Source organism: Dipodomys merriami, unplaced genomic scaffold, assembly GCF_024711535.1.
Source record: "Dipodomys merriami isolate MVZ:Mamm:240054 unplaced genomic scaffold, mDipMer1.0.p SCAF_51, whole genome shotgun sequence".
NCBI lineage: Eukaryota > Metazoa > Chordata > Mammalia > Rodentia > Heteromyidae > Dipodomys > Dipodomys merriami.
The window spans coordinates 7951814-7966454 of NW_027206080.1; the positions used below are offsets into that span (position 1 = coordinate 7951814).

General features: G+C 40.2%; 1 protein-coding gene across 15 annotated transcripts in view; it reads left to right on the plus strand.

Annotated features, from left to right (window-relative positions):
- Positions 1-14641, plus strand: part of Svil (supervillin) — a 137470-nt gene that overhangs the window by 81712 nt on the left and 41117 nt on the right. For 11 of the 15 annotated variants that reach the window (XM_069998230.1, XM_069998232.1, XM_069998221.1 and 8 more), the window contains 4 exons: positions 1316-1559; positions 1936-2512; positions 3178-3388; positions 14074-14203. In XM_069998230.1, coding sequence (XP_069854331.1) covers positions 1316-1559; positions 1936-2512; positions 3178-3388; positions 14074-14203 — 1162 coding nt within the window. The remainder of the gene's footprint in view (positions 1-1315; positions 1560-1935; positions 2513-3177; positions 3389-14073; positions 14204-14641) is intronic. The other 4 variants (XM_069998222.1, XM_069998225.1, XM_069998228.1 and 1 more) reach the window with 1 other exon arrangement.

Consider the following 14641-nt stretch of genomic DNA (forward strand, 5'->3'; position numbering starts at 1 on the left):
GTTATAACCTATGCTCAAAAAGGCTCTGAGCTCTGGGACAGCCTGGGAATCAGTGGATTTTTTTTCCTGATCCTGGAGCTTGAACTCAGGGCCATCTCGCTCTCCCTTAGCTTTTTTTTTTTTCAAAGTTGGTACTCTACCAGTTGAGCCACAGCTCCATTTTTTTTTTGTTTTTTTGCTGGCTAATTGGAGAGAAGATAAATCTCACAGACTTTTCTGCCCAGACTGACTTTGAACCAAGATCCTCAGATCTCAGCCTCCTGATTAGCTAGGATTACAAACGTGTACCATCAGAGCCCAGCTAAATCAATGATTAATCAGAGTAAAAGCAGAATATACTTCTTTCTAGACTATATAATGAGATTTCTATGGCAGAATGAATTTTGTTGGAGACTTTTCAAGATTCACATTGACCACATAAACTAAAAGCCTTCCTTCTCTTCTGACTGGAAATTGGAAGGATTTGTTATTATTCACTAGTACTACCCAAGGCCTTGAGCATGCTATGCAAGCCTCCTATCACTGAGCTACATCCCCAGCCATAGTAGGAGTGATTTATATTCACTTAAAACTTTGACCACTTTTCAAAGGTTTAGAGTTAAGTACCTTTTAAAAACTGATAGAGAGAAAATGCTATACTGAAGCAATGAAATGAAAATTATACCATTTAGGGCTGGGAAGGTGGCTCAGTGGTAGAGTGCTTGCCTTGCATGCATGAGGCCCTGGGTTCAATTCCTCAGCACCACATATGCAGAAAAAGCCGGAAGTGGAGTAGTGGCTCAAGTGGTAGAGTGCTAGCCTTGAGCTGAAGAACTGAGGGACAGCACCCAGGCCCAGAGTTCAGTCCCCGTGATTGACCAAAAAAAAAATTATATTTTGAAAGTAAAAATGGAAAGCTTGTGTTGCAGATTATGTGCTTGATCAATGACTATATTTTTTTCTAAATATTTAAAATAGATCACCCCTGTGGCACATCTTAGAGAATGTCCAACTATGGCCTAGGCAGTACCTTTGGCTTCCTGAAGACATTCATTATGATCTCCAAGTTGACTTTGGTTCCTTAATTAGGAAATTTCTTTTTAGGAAAATACTCCAATTTTTTAAAAATTCACTTCTAAGATCAGCAATGCTAGTATCCCAAGCTCACTGTTTGCTGTCTTATTTACACTACGTAACTGCTTACCTTGTCTTAAGATTAAGTAGGGAAAAGTAAGCCTTTTGCAAAATTAAGGGAAATATGTAATGTTAGTGGTCGGTTTTTAGTCTATAGCGGTGTAGCTGACTTCTTTTTTTTCCCTGTTCTTTTCTTTTTCAGATTACAGGCATCTGCTCACCAAAAGGCTTTAGCCAAGGAACAGGCAAATGAGGGCAAAGATTTTACTGAACCAGGAGAACCTGATTCCTCCACTCTGAGTTTAGTAGAGAAGTTGGCCTTGTTTAACAAATTGTCCCAGCCCGTCTCAAAAGCCATTTCTACCCGAAAGAGAATAGACATGAAGCAGAGAAGAATGAATGCTCGCTACCAAACTCAGCCGGTCACCCTCGGAGAGGTGGAACAGGCAAGTACCCTGTCATCTTATTCTAATTGTGTGCTTGTTCTTAAAATAACAGCAGCACAGTGTTGCTGTCAGATTTGAGACCTAATTATGGGTTGCTTACTAATGGGTAATTTAGAAATCATTCCATCCCTTAGAATAACCAGGCCAGGTATGCTTCTCTTTGTTTTCATAATTTGGTTATACAATCACCTGGACTGAGTCTGCTTTGGAGAGAAAAGATCATAGGTACAACCTGCAACCCCCTCTCCCCCGAAAGTCTGGTTGGCAATTTATTATAGAACCAAGTATAGACAAGTCTAGACCAAATCCCAGCGCCAGGACGTTTACATATCATGTTTTTCCATCTGTTTTTACTTTACCACCTGTGTCCTCCCAGGTACAAAGTGGGAAACTCATCTCTTTTACCCCCACTGTGAACACATCTGTGTCAACCATGGCCTCTGCAGTCACCCCTACATATGCCGGGGAGCTCCGGACAAAGCCATCAGCTGACAACAATGCAAGTGCCACCGAGGGTAAATTGCCCTCTTCCGTGGAAAATTCAGACTCTCCAGTTAGAAGCATTCTGAAATCACCAGCTTGGCAGTCTTTGGGAGAAAACAGTGGGAGCAGAGGAATGCTGAGAGAATTTGGAGAATCAGAAAACAAGAGTTTTTTGACATCTGCAGAAAGTAATATAAAAACATACGAGTCCTTGGAGGCAGTGGAAGCCTCCTACCCTGGCCCCAGTAGGGTGAGGGAAGCAGACAGCCAGAGGGAACAGAAATGTGCTCTACCAAGGAAAGAAAGCCTGGAACTAGCTAGTACTCCTGTCACCCACCTTGGCGATGAACCAAAGAAATTTTCCACAGCTAAAATCAGCACCCAGGGTAACTTGGATGTGAAGGACAGACCACCCTTTGAAGAGAAGGTAGATGAGGAGAGCATCACCAAAAGGAGATTTTCACTCAAAGGTAAATTATAACTTTACTTATGTTTTCCAAAACAATAGGGATTTAGTTCCTACTTGATTTATTGCATGTTACTGTGCTTCCTCAAACACTTCTCTTTTTAAAAATAAATTATTATTGCTGTTGTTAAGTAGTTGTAAAAAGGGGTTACAATTCCATCAGTAAGGTTATGAGTACATTGCTTCTTGGTCAAAGTCACCCTTCCTTTGTTCACCCCCATTTTCTCCCTCTGGTCCTGTTTAAATACTTTGATAAGGGTTTTAAGTGACTTTAACTCACACAATAGCTTTCTCAGATACTTAACTCTGTTAGCACCTCTTGTAAGTTAATGGCCTAAAGATTCTAGCATGGGCTAGGCACAGGGAATAAGGACTTGAACCAGTCTGATTTCTCTCTACATGCCTGCTTTCCAGTAGTAAGCTTTTCTAGTAGAAATCTACTCCTCTTTCTGTGGTCTGTTGTGGAGCAATCCCCTAAAAAGTCTAGTTTTCTCTGGTGCCCTAGGTTTGCATAAATCCAGGTGGCCTGGGTGACCTGACACGTGTCCACAGGTTAGACTCCAGTGGCAAACTATGGAAGAGTGTTTGCCCAGGATGTATGTGTATGTGTGTATGTGTATATCAGATAATGATGATGATAATGGTGATTGTCACTTTTTCTTCCCCTAGTAGCTGAATGTGAAGAGCTGGCTTCTGAGCAGACAGGGACAACTGAGGGGAAGACTTCAGGCACAGGGGCCTGGAAGCAGCAAGATCCTTCAGAAACACTACAGAAATATTACAAGAGTCCGTGTGCGATGTTTGCTACCGGAGAGATCAAAGCACCCATCGGAGAGGTCATACTTGATTCCTCTAGTAAAACCATGTCAATTAAAGAGAGGTAAGAAGAGATAATGACTGGGAAGTAATTATTCATTCATTACATTGCATTTCATCTAAGGAGATGAAATCATAGTTTGAACAGATGCTGTGATAGGATGATTCTGGGATGTTCAAGTTTTTGATCATGAACTGCAGTTGTCTCACACCTGGTTGAGTAGTGCTAGGACCAGACCCAGAGGAGGAAACAAACAGAAAAGCATCATTAAGTTGGGATGGTGGTACAAGTCTCTAATCTCAGTACTAAGAGGCAGAGATAAGAGGCAGGAGGATCACTAGTTCTGGCCTGAGCTGAGTTCCTGTCCAAAAAAGAAAAAAGGATTCACTTGTTTATTGTCCTCATCTTTTATCTTTCTTTCCCCATTTCTAATCTTTCCTTCTTCTCTATCTTCTTTCTATCTTTCTTTCTCTTTCTTTCTTTCTTTCTTTCTTTCCTTCCTTCCTTCATGTCTCTCCCTCCCTTCCTTCATGTCTCTCCCTTCCTTCCTTCCTTCCTTCCTGTCTCTCCCTCCCTCCCTTCCTTTCCCTCTCTCCCTCCCTTCCTTTCCCTCCTCCCTCCCTTCCTCCCTCCCTCCCTCCCTCCCTCCCTCCCTCCCTCCCTCTTTCTTTCTTTCTTTCTTTCTTTCTTTCTTTCTTTCTTTCTTTCTTTCTTTCTTTCTTTCTTTCTTTTCTTTCTTTCTTTCTTTCTTTCTTTCTTTCTTTTCTTTCTTTCTTTCTTTCTTTCCCTTACTCTTTCTCTTCTTTCTTTATATTTTGTGCCAGTTGTAGGGCTTAAACTCAGGCCCTAGGTTCTGACTTTGAGTGGTTTTGCTCATGGCTAGCACTTTACCACTTACCACAGGTCCACTTCTGGCATTGGGAGGTTAATTGGAAATGAGAGTCTCACAGATTTTTCTGTCTGGGCTAGCTTCAAACCACAATCACAAATCTCAGCCTCCTGAGTAGCTAGGATTACACATGTGAGCTATGGACAACTGGCCCCTGTTTCTTATTTTTCACTAAATCTAGTGAATCACTTTATCTAGTGATGAGAGGTGAGAACTTAATTTTTTCTTTTCAGAGACACATGGTTCAAATTGAGTACACAAGCCATTTGTGTGTGTCTGTGTCAAATAAATATAGAAGTTGAAGACCAATTCATATATACGATTGCATCTCTGGGATTAGAATCTTAAATTCAGTTTATTTTACAGAAAGTGGGCTGGGTGACTTCTGAAGAACATGTAGAAATTCTCCCTCCTTCCTTCCATTCTTTCCTTCTCTCACTTTCTCTTTTCTTTTTCTCTTCTTCATTCTTTCTGTCTTGCTCTTCCTTCCTTCCGTCCTTCTCTCTTTTTTCTTTCTTTTCTTTTCCTTCCTTCCTCACTCCCTCCCTCCCTCCCTCCCTCCCTCCCTTCTTCCTCCCTCCCTCCCTCCCTCCCTCCCTCCCTTCTTCCCCCCTCCCCACCTCCTTTCCTTCCTTCCTCCCTCCCTCCCTCCCTCCCTTCCTCCCTCTCTTCCTTCTAACTTTGCTCATGCTAGGAAAACCCTCTCCACAGAATTACACAATTTTATATCAGATAATAGCATGAATGCTTATATTTTAGTATCAAATAACAGTATAGTCTTGTTTCATTGAAAGAATGACATAGGACTGAGAGATTCTCTTTAAGAGGGTAGATACAGACACTAACAACTCATTATTTTCAGGATGTTGTATTCCTTGTTGATCTTTAGCCACAGTTAAGTAAAGCTGCCGACAATGCCATAGTAACAAGAAGGAATGAAAGTCACTTCAACTCACAGATATAATGATCAGAACTGTTGGCACTGTGTGTTCCTAAAGGTCTGCCAGCATGGACCCCTGGCACCTTCTACCAAGCAGATGGTCTCTTCTTTTTGTCAAGCACTGGGTACTCTTGATTTTTCTAGATACCTTTCAAGTTACTAAAGACTGTATGTCAAACCACAATGAAAATTCTATTTTTCAAGCCAAACTTTTGAACATTATTGATAAGATACTCAATAGCCATTTTTTCCACTTACAAATTAATGAGTCTTGGCTAATTTTCTTTGTTTGCAATGCAGAGTAAATGAGACCTCCCAGGCTGAGGGCAGTGGGGGGAGGGAAAAGGGCTGAATCAAATAGGAAAAGTAGAATCTTGAATCAAGGAAACAAGTCTGGTATGTCCTGGCACCAGGATCTTCTCTACAAAAACCAGGCTTTATCCCAGAGATGCAATTATTGATATCAGGTAAATAGCATTTGTCTGAAATCAAATGTTTTATATTTCAAGAAATTTTCCTGAGTTAAAATTCCAGTGGAACATATTAATGTCACAAGTCTTGTGTGTGTGTGTGTGTGTGTGTGTGTGTGTGTGTGTGTGTGTGTGTGTGTGTGTGTTCTGGAGCTTGAACTCAGTGCTTTGTGTTCTTACTCAGCTTGAGTGCTCAGTGTTGGCATTCTACCACTTGAGTAACACCTCCAACCCAACAGGCACCAAGTAAATACATTTAAAAATAAAAGGTATATTAATGAACTTCAACCTATCTAAGCTAAGTTTTTAGTGTTGTTTAGCTCTATCTGAAATTCATGAGCTGCCTATATATTTTTGAAATGAGAGAAAATTCTAAATGGAACAAACAGAGACACATGATTTGCCTATCCCATATTTGACCCAACCCCACCTATCAAGAGCTTGAAAAACTTGTTCTAACCGAGCTGGGCTCCAGGGCCCAAATTCCTGCTGCAGAGTGTGGGCTGTGACAGTAGACCTTTTCCCCCAGCAGCCTGCTTAGCACATGTTGTTTTGGCCCCAGGCCAGTCCATGGGGTTAATAGGCTAAGGCAGTGCCACTCATAGCCTCAGACTAAGCAGATGCCAGCTTCTCAGCATCACAAATAGCACTTGGACTTGGCAGATGTTAAAAGCACTGACAGTTGTTGGCTTTGCATAGAGGAATTTGTCATGTGTCAGCCCAGACCTTTCCACTGTCCAGTGCAAGGCTGCCTGTGGTGAGCTGGAAGGCTGTGGCATTGAAGAAGAGAGCACATCTGGAAAGATCTTCTACTCTCCCAGCTTGTCAAATGCCAAGTGGGAAATCTAAAGGGACATGACTAATATATTTGAGTTGTACTGCATGTTCCTTTGAAGTTATTTATGGATTTTTTTGCACGTGTGCTGGTACTGGGGCTTGAACTTAGGGCCTGGGTACTAGCCCTTAGCTTTTTCACTCATAGCTGGCACTCTACCACTTGGACCACAGCTCTATTTCTGGGTGTTTAGTGGTTAATTGTATTTAAGAGCCTCAGAGACTTTCCTGTCCAGGCTTTAAACCAAGATCCCCAGATCTCAGCATCCTGAGTAGCTGCTAGGATTATTGATCAATTGTACTCAGAGGCTGAGTGTGAGTACAAGTACCCTGTGGGCATAATGGAAGTTGTGTCTCCCACATTGGCTTGTCCCTCTGTGTCTTCAGAAGACTCCAGTGACAATACTGCCAGCAGCACATCTAGATGAATGGAAGAAGGCTTCCAAAGCCATCCTGAGAAAGCAGGATAAGAAAGCCAGAAGTTTCTTGAAAGAGGAAGGCTTGGCTGTGCCAGATTGCTCACACCTGTAATCCTAGCTACTCAGAAAGCTGGTGTGGTGTGCACATCAGTACTGGGACTTGAACTCAGGGCTTCAAGCTCCTGTTTGGCCTTTTCTTTCAAGACTCATGTTCTATCACTGGAGCCATAGAGCCACTTCTGGATTTTTGCTGGTTAATAAGAGATAAGCAACTAATGGACTTTTCTGCCCTGGCTGGCTTCCAACTGCAATCTTCAGATCTCACCCACCTAAGTAGCTAGAATTACAAGTGTGAGCTTCCTGCTAAGCCTCTGATTTCTTGAGACCTTCATTCTGAAAAGCACCTCAGTGACTGTAGCTCCATATTTTTAATAACCCCAACTCATGGGATAAAGATGATTTCCTTTTAATTGTCTTAAATCATTTGGAATTCAATCTAACTGAGCTAGTGAAAATGAGTACCAGTGTTCTGATTCAAAGGTGAAGTGGGAGGTGAGTTTGTAAGGAGAATATCAATGACATAAGTGCTTCCTTCACCAAAGAATGACTTGGAAGTATTTGTTCACGGTGGTTAAAGTATTGGCATCTTAATTTTTAAGTCTCATTAATTGGTGCTTTGAGATCCTTGAAAGCCCTAATATAGAAAGGCAAATACTAATTCATTCTTTTAATCAGTTGATTTTTTATCTTATTAAAATAGCACTGCTTCACTCAAAATAATTAAAAGAGTAAATATTAGGTATTATCTAATATGAAAGGCAAAAGAAAACATGTAAAGGAATTTAAATTCTGAGTTCAAGTATATAAACTAGCATACAGTATGCCATTAAACTTTGTAAAAAATACATTAAATTTCCTATTTGTGTGTGTGTATGTGCTAGAAATTGAACTCAGGGTTTCATACATACTAGGCAAGCCCTCTACCACTTGAACTATGTCGCCTCCCAGTCCTTTTATTTTTAATTTATTTTAAGGTAGGATTTTGTACTTTGTCCCCTTTTTTATTATAAAGGTGATGGACAGAGGCATTACAGCTACCTAAGTCAAGTAATGAGTACATCTATTTATTTATTATTTATTTATTTATTTATTTATTTATTTATTTTTATTGTGGGGCTTGAACTCTGGGCCTGGGCACTTGCCTCTCAGCTCTTCAGCTCAAGGCTAGTGCTCTACACCTTGAGCCACAGCGCCACTTCCAGCTTTTCTACGTGGTGCTGAGGAATCGAACCCAGGGCCTCATGCATGCGAGGCAAGCACTGTACCACTGAGCCACCTTCCCAGCCAGAAATTTCTTTTTGAACAGTGTCACCTCCTCCTTCATTTTCTCTGTTTTTCCCTACTGACCCCCTCTCCCCTGCCAGGTTGTATAGTTCATTTCCAACATAGTGTCTAGTGGGTATCACTGCTGAATTGGTTCACCCTTTGTCCCACCGTTTCTGTGCTTCATACTTTGTCCTTAAACCACAGTCCTCCTGCTATTGCCTCCTTACTAGTTAGAATTACAAGCATGCACTACGATACCCCAAAGAATTACATAATTTAGGACTAAAGGGGATCTTGGTCTGTGTGTATCTGCTTGGTTAGATAAGGCAGCTTTATGCCAGTTTATAGAATGGGCACGAGATCTGCTGCCACATATTGAAAGAGAAAGGAGTTTGGGAAGGTTTCAAAGTTCAAATCTCCTGCCTCCTTTAGGGAGTCTTTTCTTCATGCCTTACTTTCCATTATTTGATAGAATAAATAGCATGTTTAAGTTATATATACATTTGTTTTTGTATTGTTTATTTGACAACATTGGTGTTTGAACTCAGGGACTTGGGCTTGCTAGGGAGGCATTTTACCACTTGAGCCATACCTGCACCCCTTTTTGCCCTAGTTTTTTTTTGAAATGGGGTCTCATTTTTTTTGCTTTGACCACCCTATTTGCCCTTCCACTTATATCTGGGATGATGTATGTGTACCAGCCTTCCCACCTTTTCTTTCTGTTAAAAAGAGTCTTAAACTTCTTGCATTGGATCATTTCAAATCATGCTCCACCTGAGCTCATGCTCCTGAGTAGCTAGAATTACAGATATGAGCCATTGTACCTGGCTCATAATTTATTTTCTTATTTGCCTAACAAAACTTTTATCACATGGCATCAAGGATGTAGCTCAGTGATAGAACAGCCTTGCATGGGCAAAGCCCTGGGTTCCATCCACAGAGCCACCAAAAATAAGTATAAGAACTTTTATCATAGTATCACTTTATCACCCAGCCTCCATTACAAACATTGACTGGAATCAGGAAACTTAGCATATGAGCCATTAGATAACCTCTGTTACTGGAATGGAGAAGAAAATAGTCAGCAACAAATGGGATTGCATGAAACTGCAGAGCTTCTGCATGGCAAAGGACATAGCTAGCAAGATCAATAGAAAGCCCACGGATTGGGAGATCTTCACTAGCCACACAACGGACAAGGGTCTCATATCTAAAATATACTTAGAACTCAAAAAATTAAATTCCCCAACAACAAATCCTCAGAGAAACAACTGCCCAATTAGCAAATGGGCTAACGACTTAAAGAGAGACTTCTCTGAAGAGGAAATAAGAATGGCCAATAAACATATGAAGAAATGCTCAACTTCTCTAGCCATAAAAAAAATGCAAATTAAAACAACATTGAGAATTCCACATCACCCCAGTTAGAATGGCTATAATCAAGAACTCTAATAACAACAGATGCTGGAGGGGATGTGGACAGAAGGGAACCCTACTGCACTGTTGGTGGGAGTGTAAACTTGTTCAACCACTTTGGAAAGCAGTATGAAGGTTCCTCAAAAGACTCCACCTAGAGCTCCCCTATGACCCAACAATCCCACTTTTGGGCATTTACCCAAATAATCACAAACAAGGCCACACTAAAGCTACCAGCACAACTATGTTTATCACAGCATTATTTACCGTAGCTAAGATATGGAACCAACCCTGATGTCCCTCAGTAGATGAATGGATCAAGAAAATGTGGTATATATACACAATGGAATTCTATGCCTCCATCAGAAAGAATGGCATTGCCCCATTTGTTAGGAAATGGAAAGACTTGGAAAAAATTATATTAAGTGAAGTAAGCCAGGCCCAAAGAAACATAGGTCCCATGGTTCCCCTTATCTGTAATAACTAGTGTATGTCTAGAACAAGCAGAAAAGGTCAAAATCTATGTACATATGTCCATATAAACTGAGGCTAAGCAAAATGAACCCCAAGATAGGGACACACGAGATTTTATCTTTCTTGCTGTTGTTTTTAATGTATTTATAATATACTATGCGATTTTTTTGTTTCTTTTGTATGATCTTTCCACATGGTATAACCCCTGTTTTCACTGTATTTGATTCTGGTGTTCTGCATCTTGTATAAAGGTTTTCCAATTTGGGGAGGGGAAAGGAAATAACAAAATGCTGAAATAAGGTTACAAGATGACCCATTGTAACAACAAGATGTACAAGACACTATGTTAAGAATGAACTTTACAACGTGGGGAGCAGGGGAGGAGTTGGGGAGGGAAGATTGGTAGGGGAAAAGCAAAGGAGGGGGTAACAATGCTCTATAGAAAATGTACTCATTACCTTGCTCATGTAATTGTAACCCCTCTGTACTGTATCTTTACAATTAAAGTATGTGTGTGTATACACACGTGTGTACACACACACACACACACACACACACACACACACACACACACACATATAAAATAGGGAGCTAGAACTGCTGAAACACCTAACAGTGCAGCCCTGCATCTACATACTGTATTAAGATGGAAAGATGTTGCAGAGGACTGCAGGATGGGGCAGAATGATCTGTTTGTTTCTCTACTCTTTATTTTAGCATAGACTACTGTGTATGTGAGTCTACTGACCATCACCTCTTTACTTTTTACCTTTTCCATGCTTGTCTAACTTACACAACTCAAATTTCTTCATCCATTATAATACATACATACAGGAAACTAAAATAGCCTCAAGTTCATGAAAGTAGCTTTCCAGAGACTCCAGTAGGCAAGCAGCTCAACATCAAGTTACACAAAGGTTGAACTAAAGTAGGTTTGATAGCCATCTCTTTTCATTAGATTCTATATATATATATTTTTTCCCCTGAGGAAAGCTGAAGTAATAGTTCTTAATGGGTTTATTGAAAAGTTTTTTTTGGGGGGGGGGTTGTTTTGTTTTGTTGTCAGTCATGGGGCTTGAACTCTGGGCCTGGGCACTGTCCCTGAGCTCTTCAACTCAAAGCTGGCGCTCTACCACTTGAGCCACAGCACAACTTCGGCTTTTCTAGTGGTTTATTGGCGATAAGAGCCTCACATACTTTCTTCCCCAGGCTGGCTTTGAACTGCAGTCCTCAGATCTCAGCCTCATGTGTAGCTAGGATTATAGGCATGAGCCACCAGTGCCCAGCTGAAAACAGTTTTTATATACATATATTATATATGTGTTATATATAATATGTACATATTATATATTATTTATGTGTTAGATCAGGTTCATTTGGAGGAAAAGTACAGGATTCTGAATACAAGAAAAGAAAAAAATAAACATCATAATCCACCTTTAGCTTAAATGCATGATACTAAGATCTTTTCAATTTTTTACTGTTTTTATATTTTATTTTTATTTTTGTATATATTTTTATTGTAAAGATACTGTGCAGAGGGGTTACAGTTACATGAGTAAGGTAATGAGTACATTTCCTATCGAGAATTGTTACCCCTCCTTTGTTTTTCCCCTACCATCCCTTCCCTCCTCACCTCCTCTACTCCCCCCCAGAAGTTGTAAAGTTTGTTCTCAATATAATGTCTTGTACATCTCATTGTTACAATGGGTCAACCTATATCCTTATTTCAACATTTTGTTATTTCCTTTCCCCTCCCCAAATTAGAAAAAAATATATATACAAAATGCAGGGCACCGGAATAAAATACAGTTTTTAAACTCCTGGGCTGCAGTATTTACAGAAAACTGCTCGCAGCTTTCTCCATTTAATGTCATTTCATCAAGTGGCCAGCAGGGGTCACTAGAAGACATTTTTCTTTGGGGATGAGTTTTTTGTTTGGGGTTTTTTTTTTATTGTAAAAATGTTTTACAGAAGGGTTACAGTTACATGAGTAGAATGATGAATACATTTCATAATGAGCATTGTTACCTCCTCCTTTATTTTCCCCCTACCATCACTTCCCTCCCCACCTCCCCAACTCCCCCCCCCATTGTAAAGTTCATTTTCAATATAGTGTCCTGTACATCTCGTTGTCACAATGGGTCAGGCTGAATCCTCATTTAAACATTCTGAAATGTCCTTTCCCCTCCCCAACTTACAAAAATATATATACAAGGTGCAGAACACCAGCATCAAATCCAGTGAAAACAGGGGTTATACCATGGGGGAAGAACATCCAATAGAAACAAAAGAATCACATAGTGTTTTGTAAGTACATTAAAAACACTAGCAAGAAAGAAAGAAATAAAGAACCTCTTATGTCCCTGTCTTAGGGTACATTTTGCTTAACATTATCTCATATGGTCATATGTACATAGCCTTTGACCTACTCTGCTTGTCCTAGACATATAGTAGTCACTGCAAACAAGGGAAACCATGGGACCTATGTTTCTTTGGGCCTGGTTTACTTCACTTAATATGATTTTTTTCCAAGTCTTTCCATTTCCTAACAAAAGACGCATAGAATTCCATTGTGTTTATATACCACATTTTCTTGATCCATTCATCTACTGAGGGGCATTGGGGTTGGTTCCATATCTTAGCTATTGTAAATAATGCTGCGATAAACATGGTTGTGCTGGTAGCTACAGACTGGGAGAAGATCTTGACTAGCCATACAACAGACAAGGGTCTCATATCTAAAATATACTTAGAACTCAAAAACTTAAATCCCCCAACAACAAATCCTCAAAGAAACAACTGCCCTATTAACAAATGGGCTAAAGACTTAAAGAAAGACTGCTCTGAAGAGGAAATAAGAAGGGCCAATAGACACATGAAGAAATGCTCAAGTTCTCTAACATAAAAGAAATGCAAATCAAGACAACGCTGTGAGATTCGACCTCACCCCAGTTAGAATGGCTATAATCAAGAAATCTAATAACAACAGCTGCTGGAGGGGATGTGGCCAAAAGGGAACCCTACTACATTGTTGGTGGGAGTGTAAACTTATTCAACCACTCTGTAAAGCAGTCTGGAGGTTCCTCAAAAGACTCCATGTAGAGCTTCCGACCCAACAATCCCACTTTTGGACATTTACCCAAAGGATCACAAACAAGGTCATACCAAAGCTACCAGCACAACCATGTTTATCACAACATTGTTTTTTGTTTTTTAATTTTATTGTCAAGGTGATGTACAGAGGGGTTACAACTGATTACATTTCTTGTGTAACTTGTTACCCCTTCCCTCATTTTTCTCCCTCTTTCCCTCCCCTATTCCCCTCCCCAAGTTGTACAGATCATTTCCAACATATTATCTTGTGAATATTGTTGTTGCATAGGTTCCCCATTTGTCCTTTGTCTCACCATTTTGTTGTTCCCCTTCCCTTTTCTAATTCAGATAAATGTATATACAATACCCAAGGTAACAAAATCGAATGCAGTGACAACAGGGGATAAACTATGGGGGGGGGGGAGCACAAAAGAAAAAAATCATGTAGTACATTGAGAACAACAACAACAAAGAAAAACCTCTTGTGTCCATGTCTTGAAGTTCATTTCACTTAGCATCATTTATATGGTCATATGTACATAGCTATTGAGCTATTCTACTCATCTGCTAAGATTGTCCTAGATATATACTAAGTATTACAAATAATAGAGACCATGTGACCTATGTTTCTTTGAATAAGGAAATGGAAGGACTTGAGGATGGTTACTTTAATCCTCTTTTATTGTTCTCAGCCCACGGTCAACAAAAAAAGCAGATGTATATTATTCCCTTGCTGGAATGATTAGATTTCTCTTATCTGACAGCTATGGGTTCAGCCTTACTCTGTAATCAGCTGAAAAATCTTTGGGACCCTTTTAGATAAAGGACTTGCAAGTTCTAAGAGTTTGGTGGTGAAGTCTTTGGTTGGTATGTTTTCCTTCCAGGTTGGCACTGCTGAAGAAGAGTGGTGAAGAAGACTGGAAGAACAGACTTCATCGAAAGCAGGAATACGTCAAAGCATCAGCCAGCAGCAGCCTACACATCCAGGAAACAGAGCAGTCTCTGAAGAAGAAGGTAATGTTTCCATGTGAGGACAGAGCTTCTAACATCACGCTTGTCAGTGTGTCACGTGGACAAGCATGTCTGGATTAAGTCCTACTCTAGAGAGCATAAATGCCTTAGGAACATGCTTAGCCTGTCATATAGCTGCTAAGTTGATCAAATGGCCAAGTCTTAATATGTTGTAGTCCTAATAGCACAGCACATAATGCCTCAACATGCATGGGACTATTTCCAAATATGCACACATTCTTAAATGAATTCTGGATTTAGAATGTGATTAAAAACTTTCAAAAGAGTGGGACACTGGTAGCCCATGCTTTTAATCCCAGCTACGCATCCAGCTTGAACAGGGAAGTCCATGAAACTCTATATCTAATGAACCAGGAAAAAGCCAGAAGTGGAGCTGTAGCTCAAGTTGTAGAGTACCAATCTTGAGTGAAAAGACTAAAG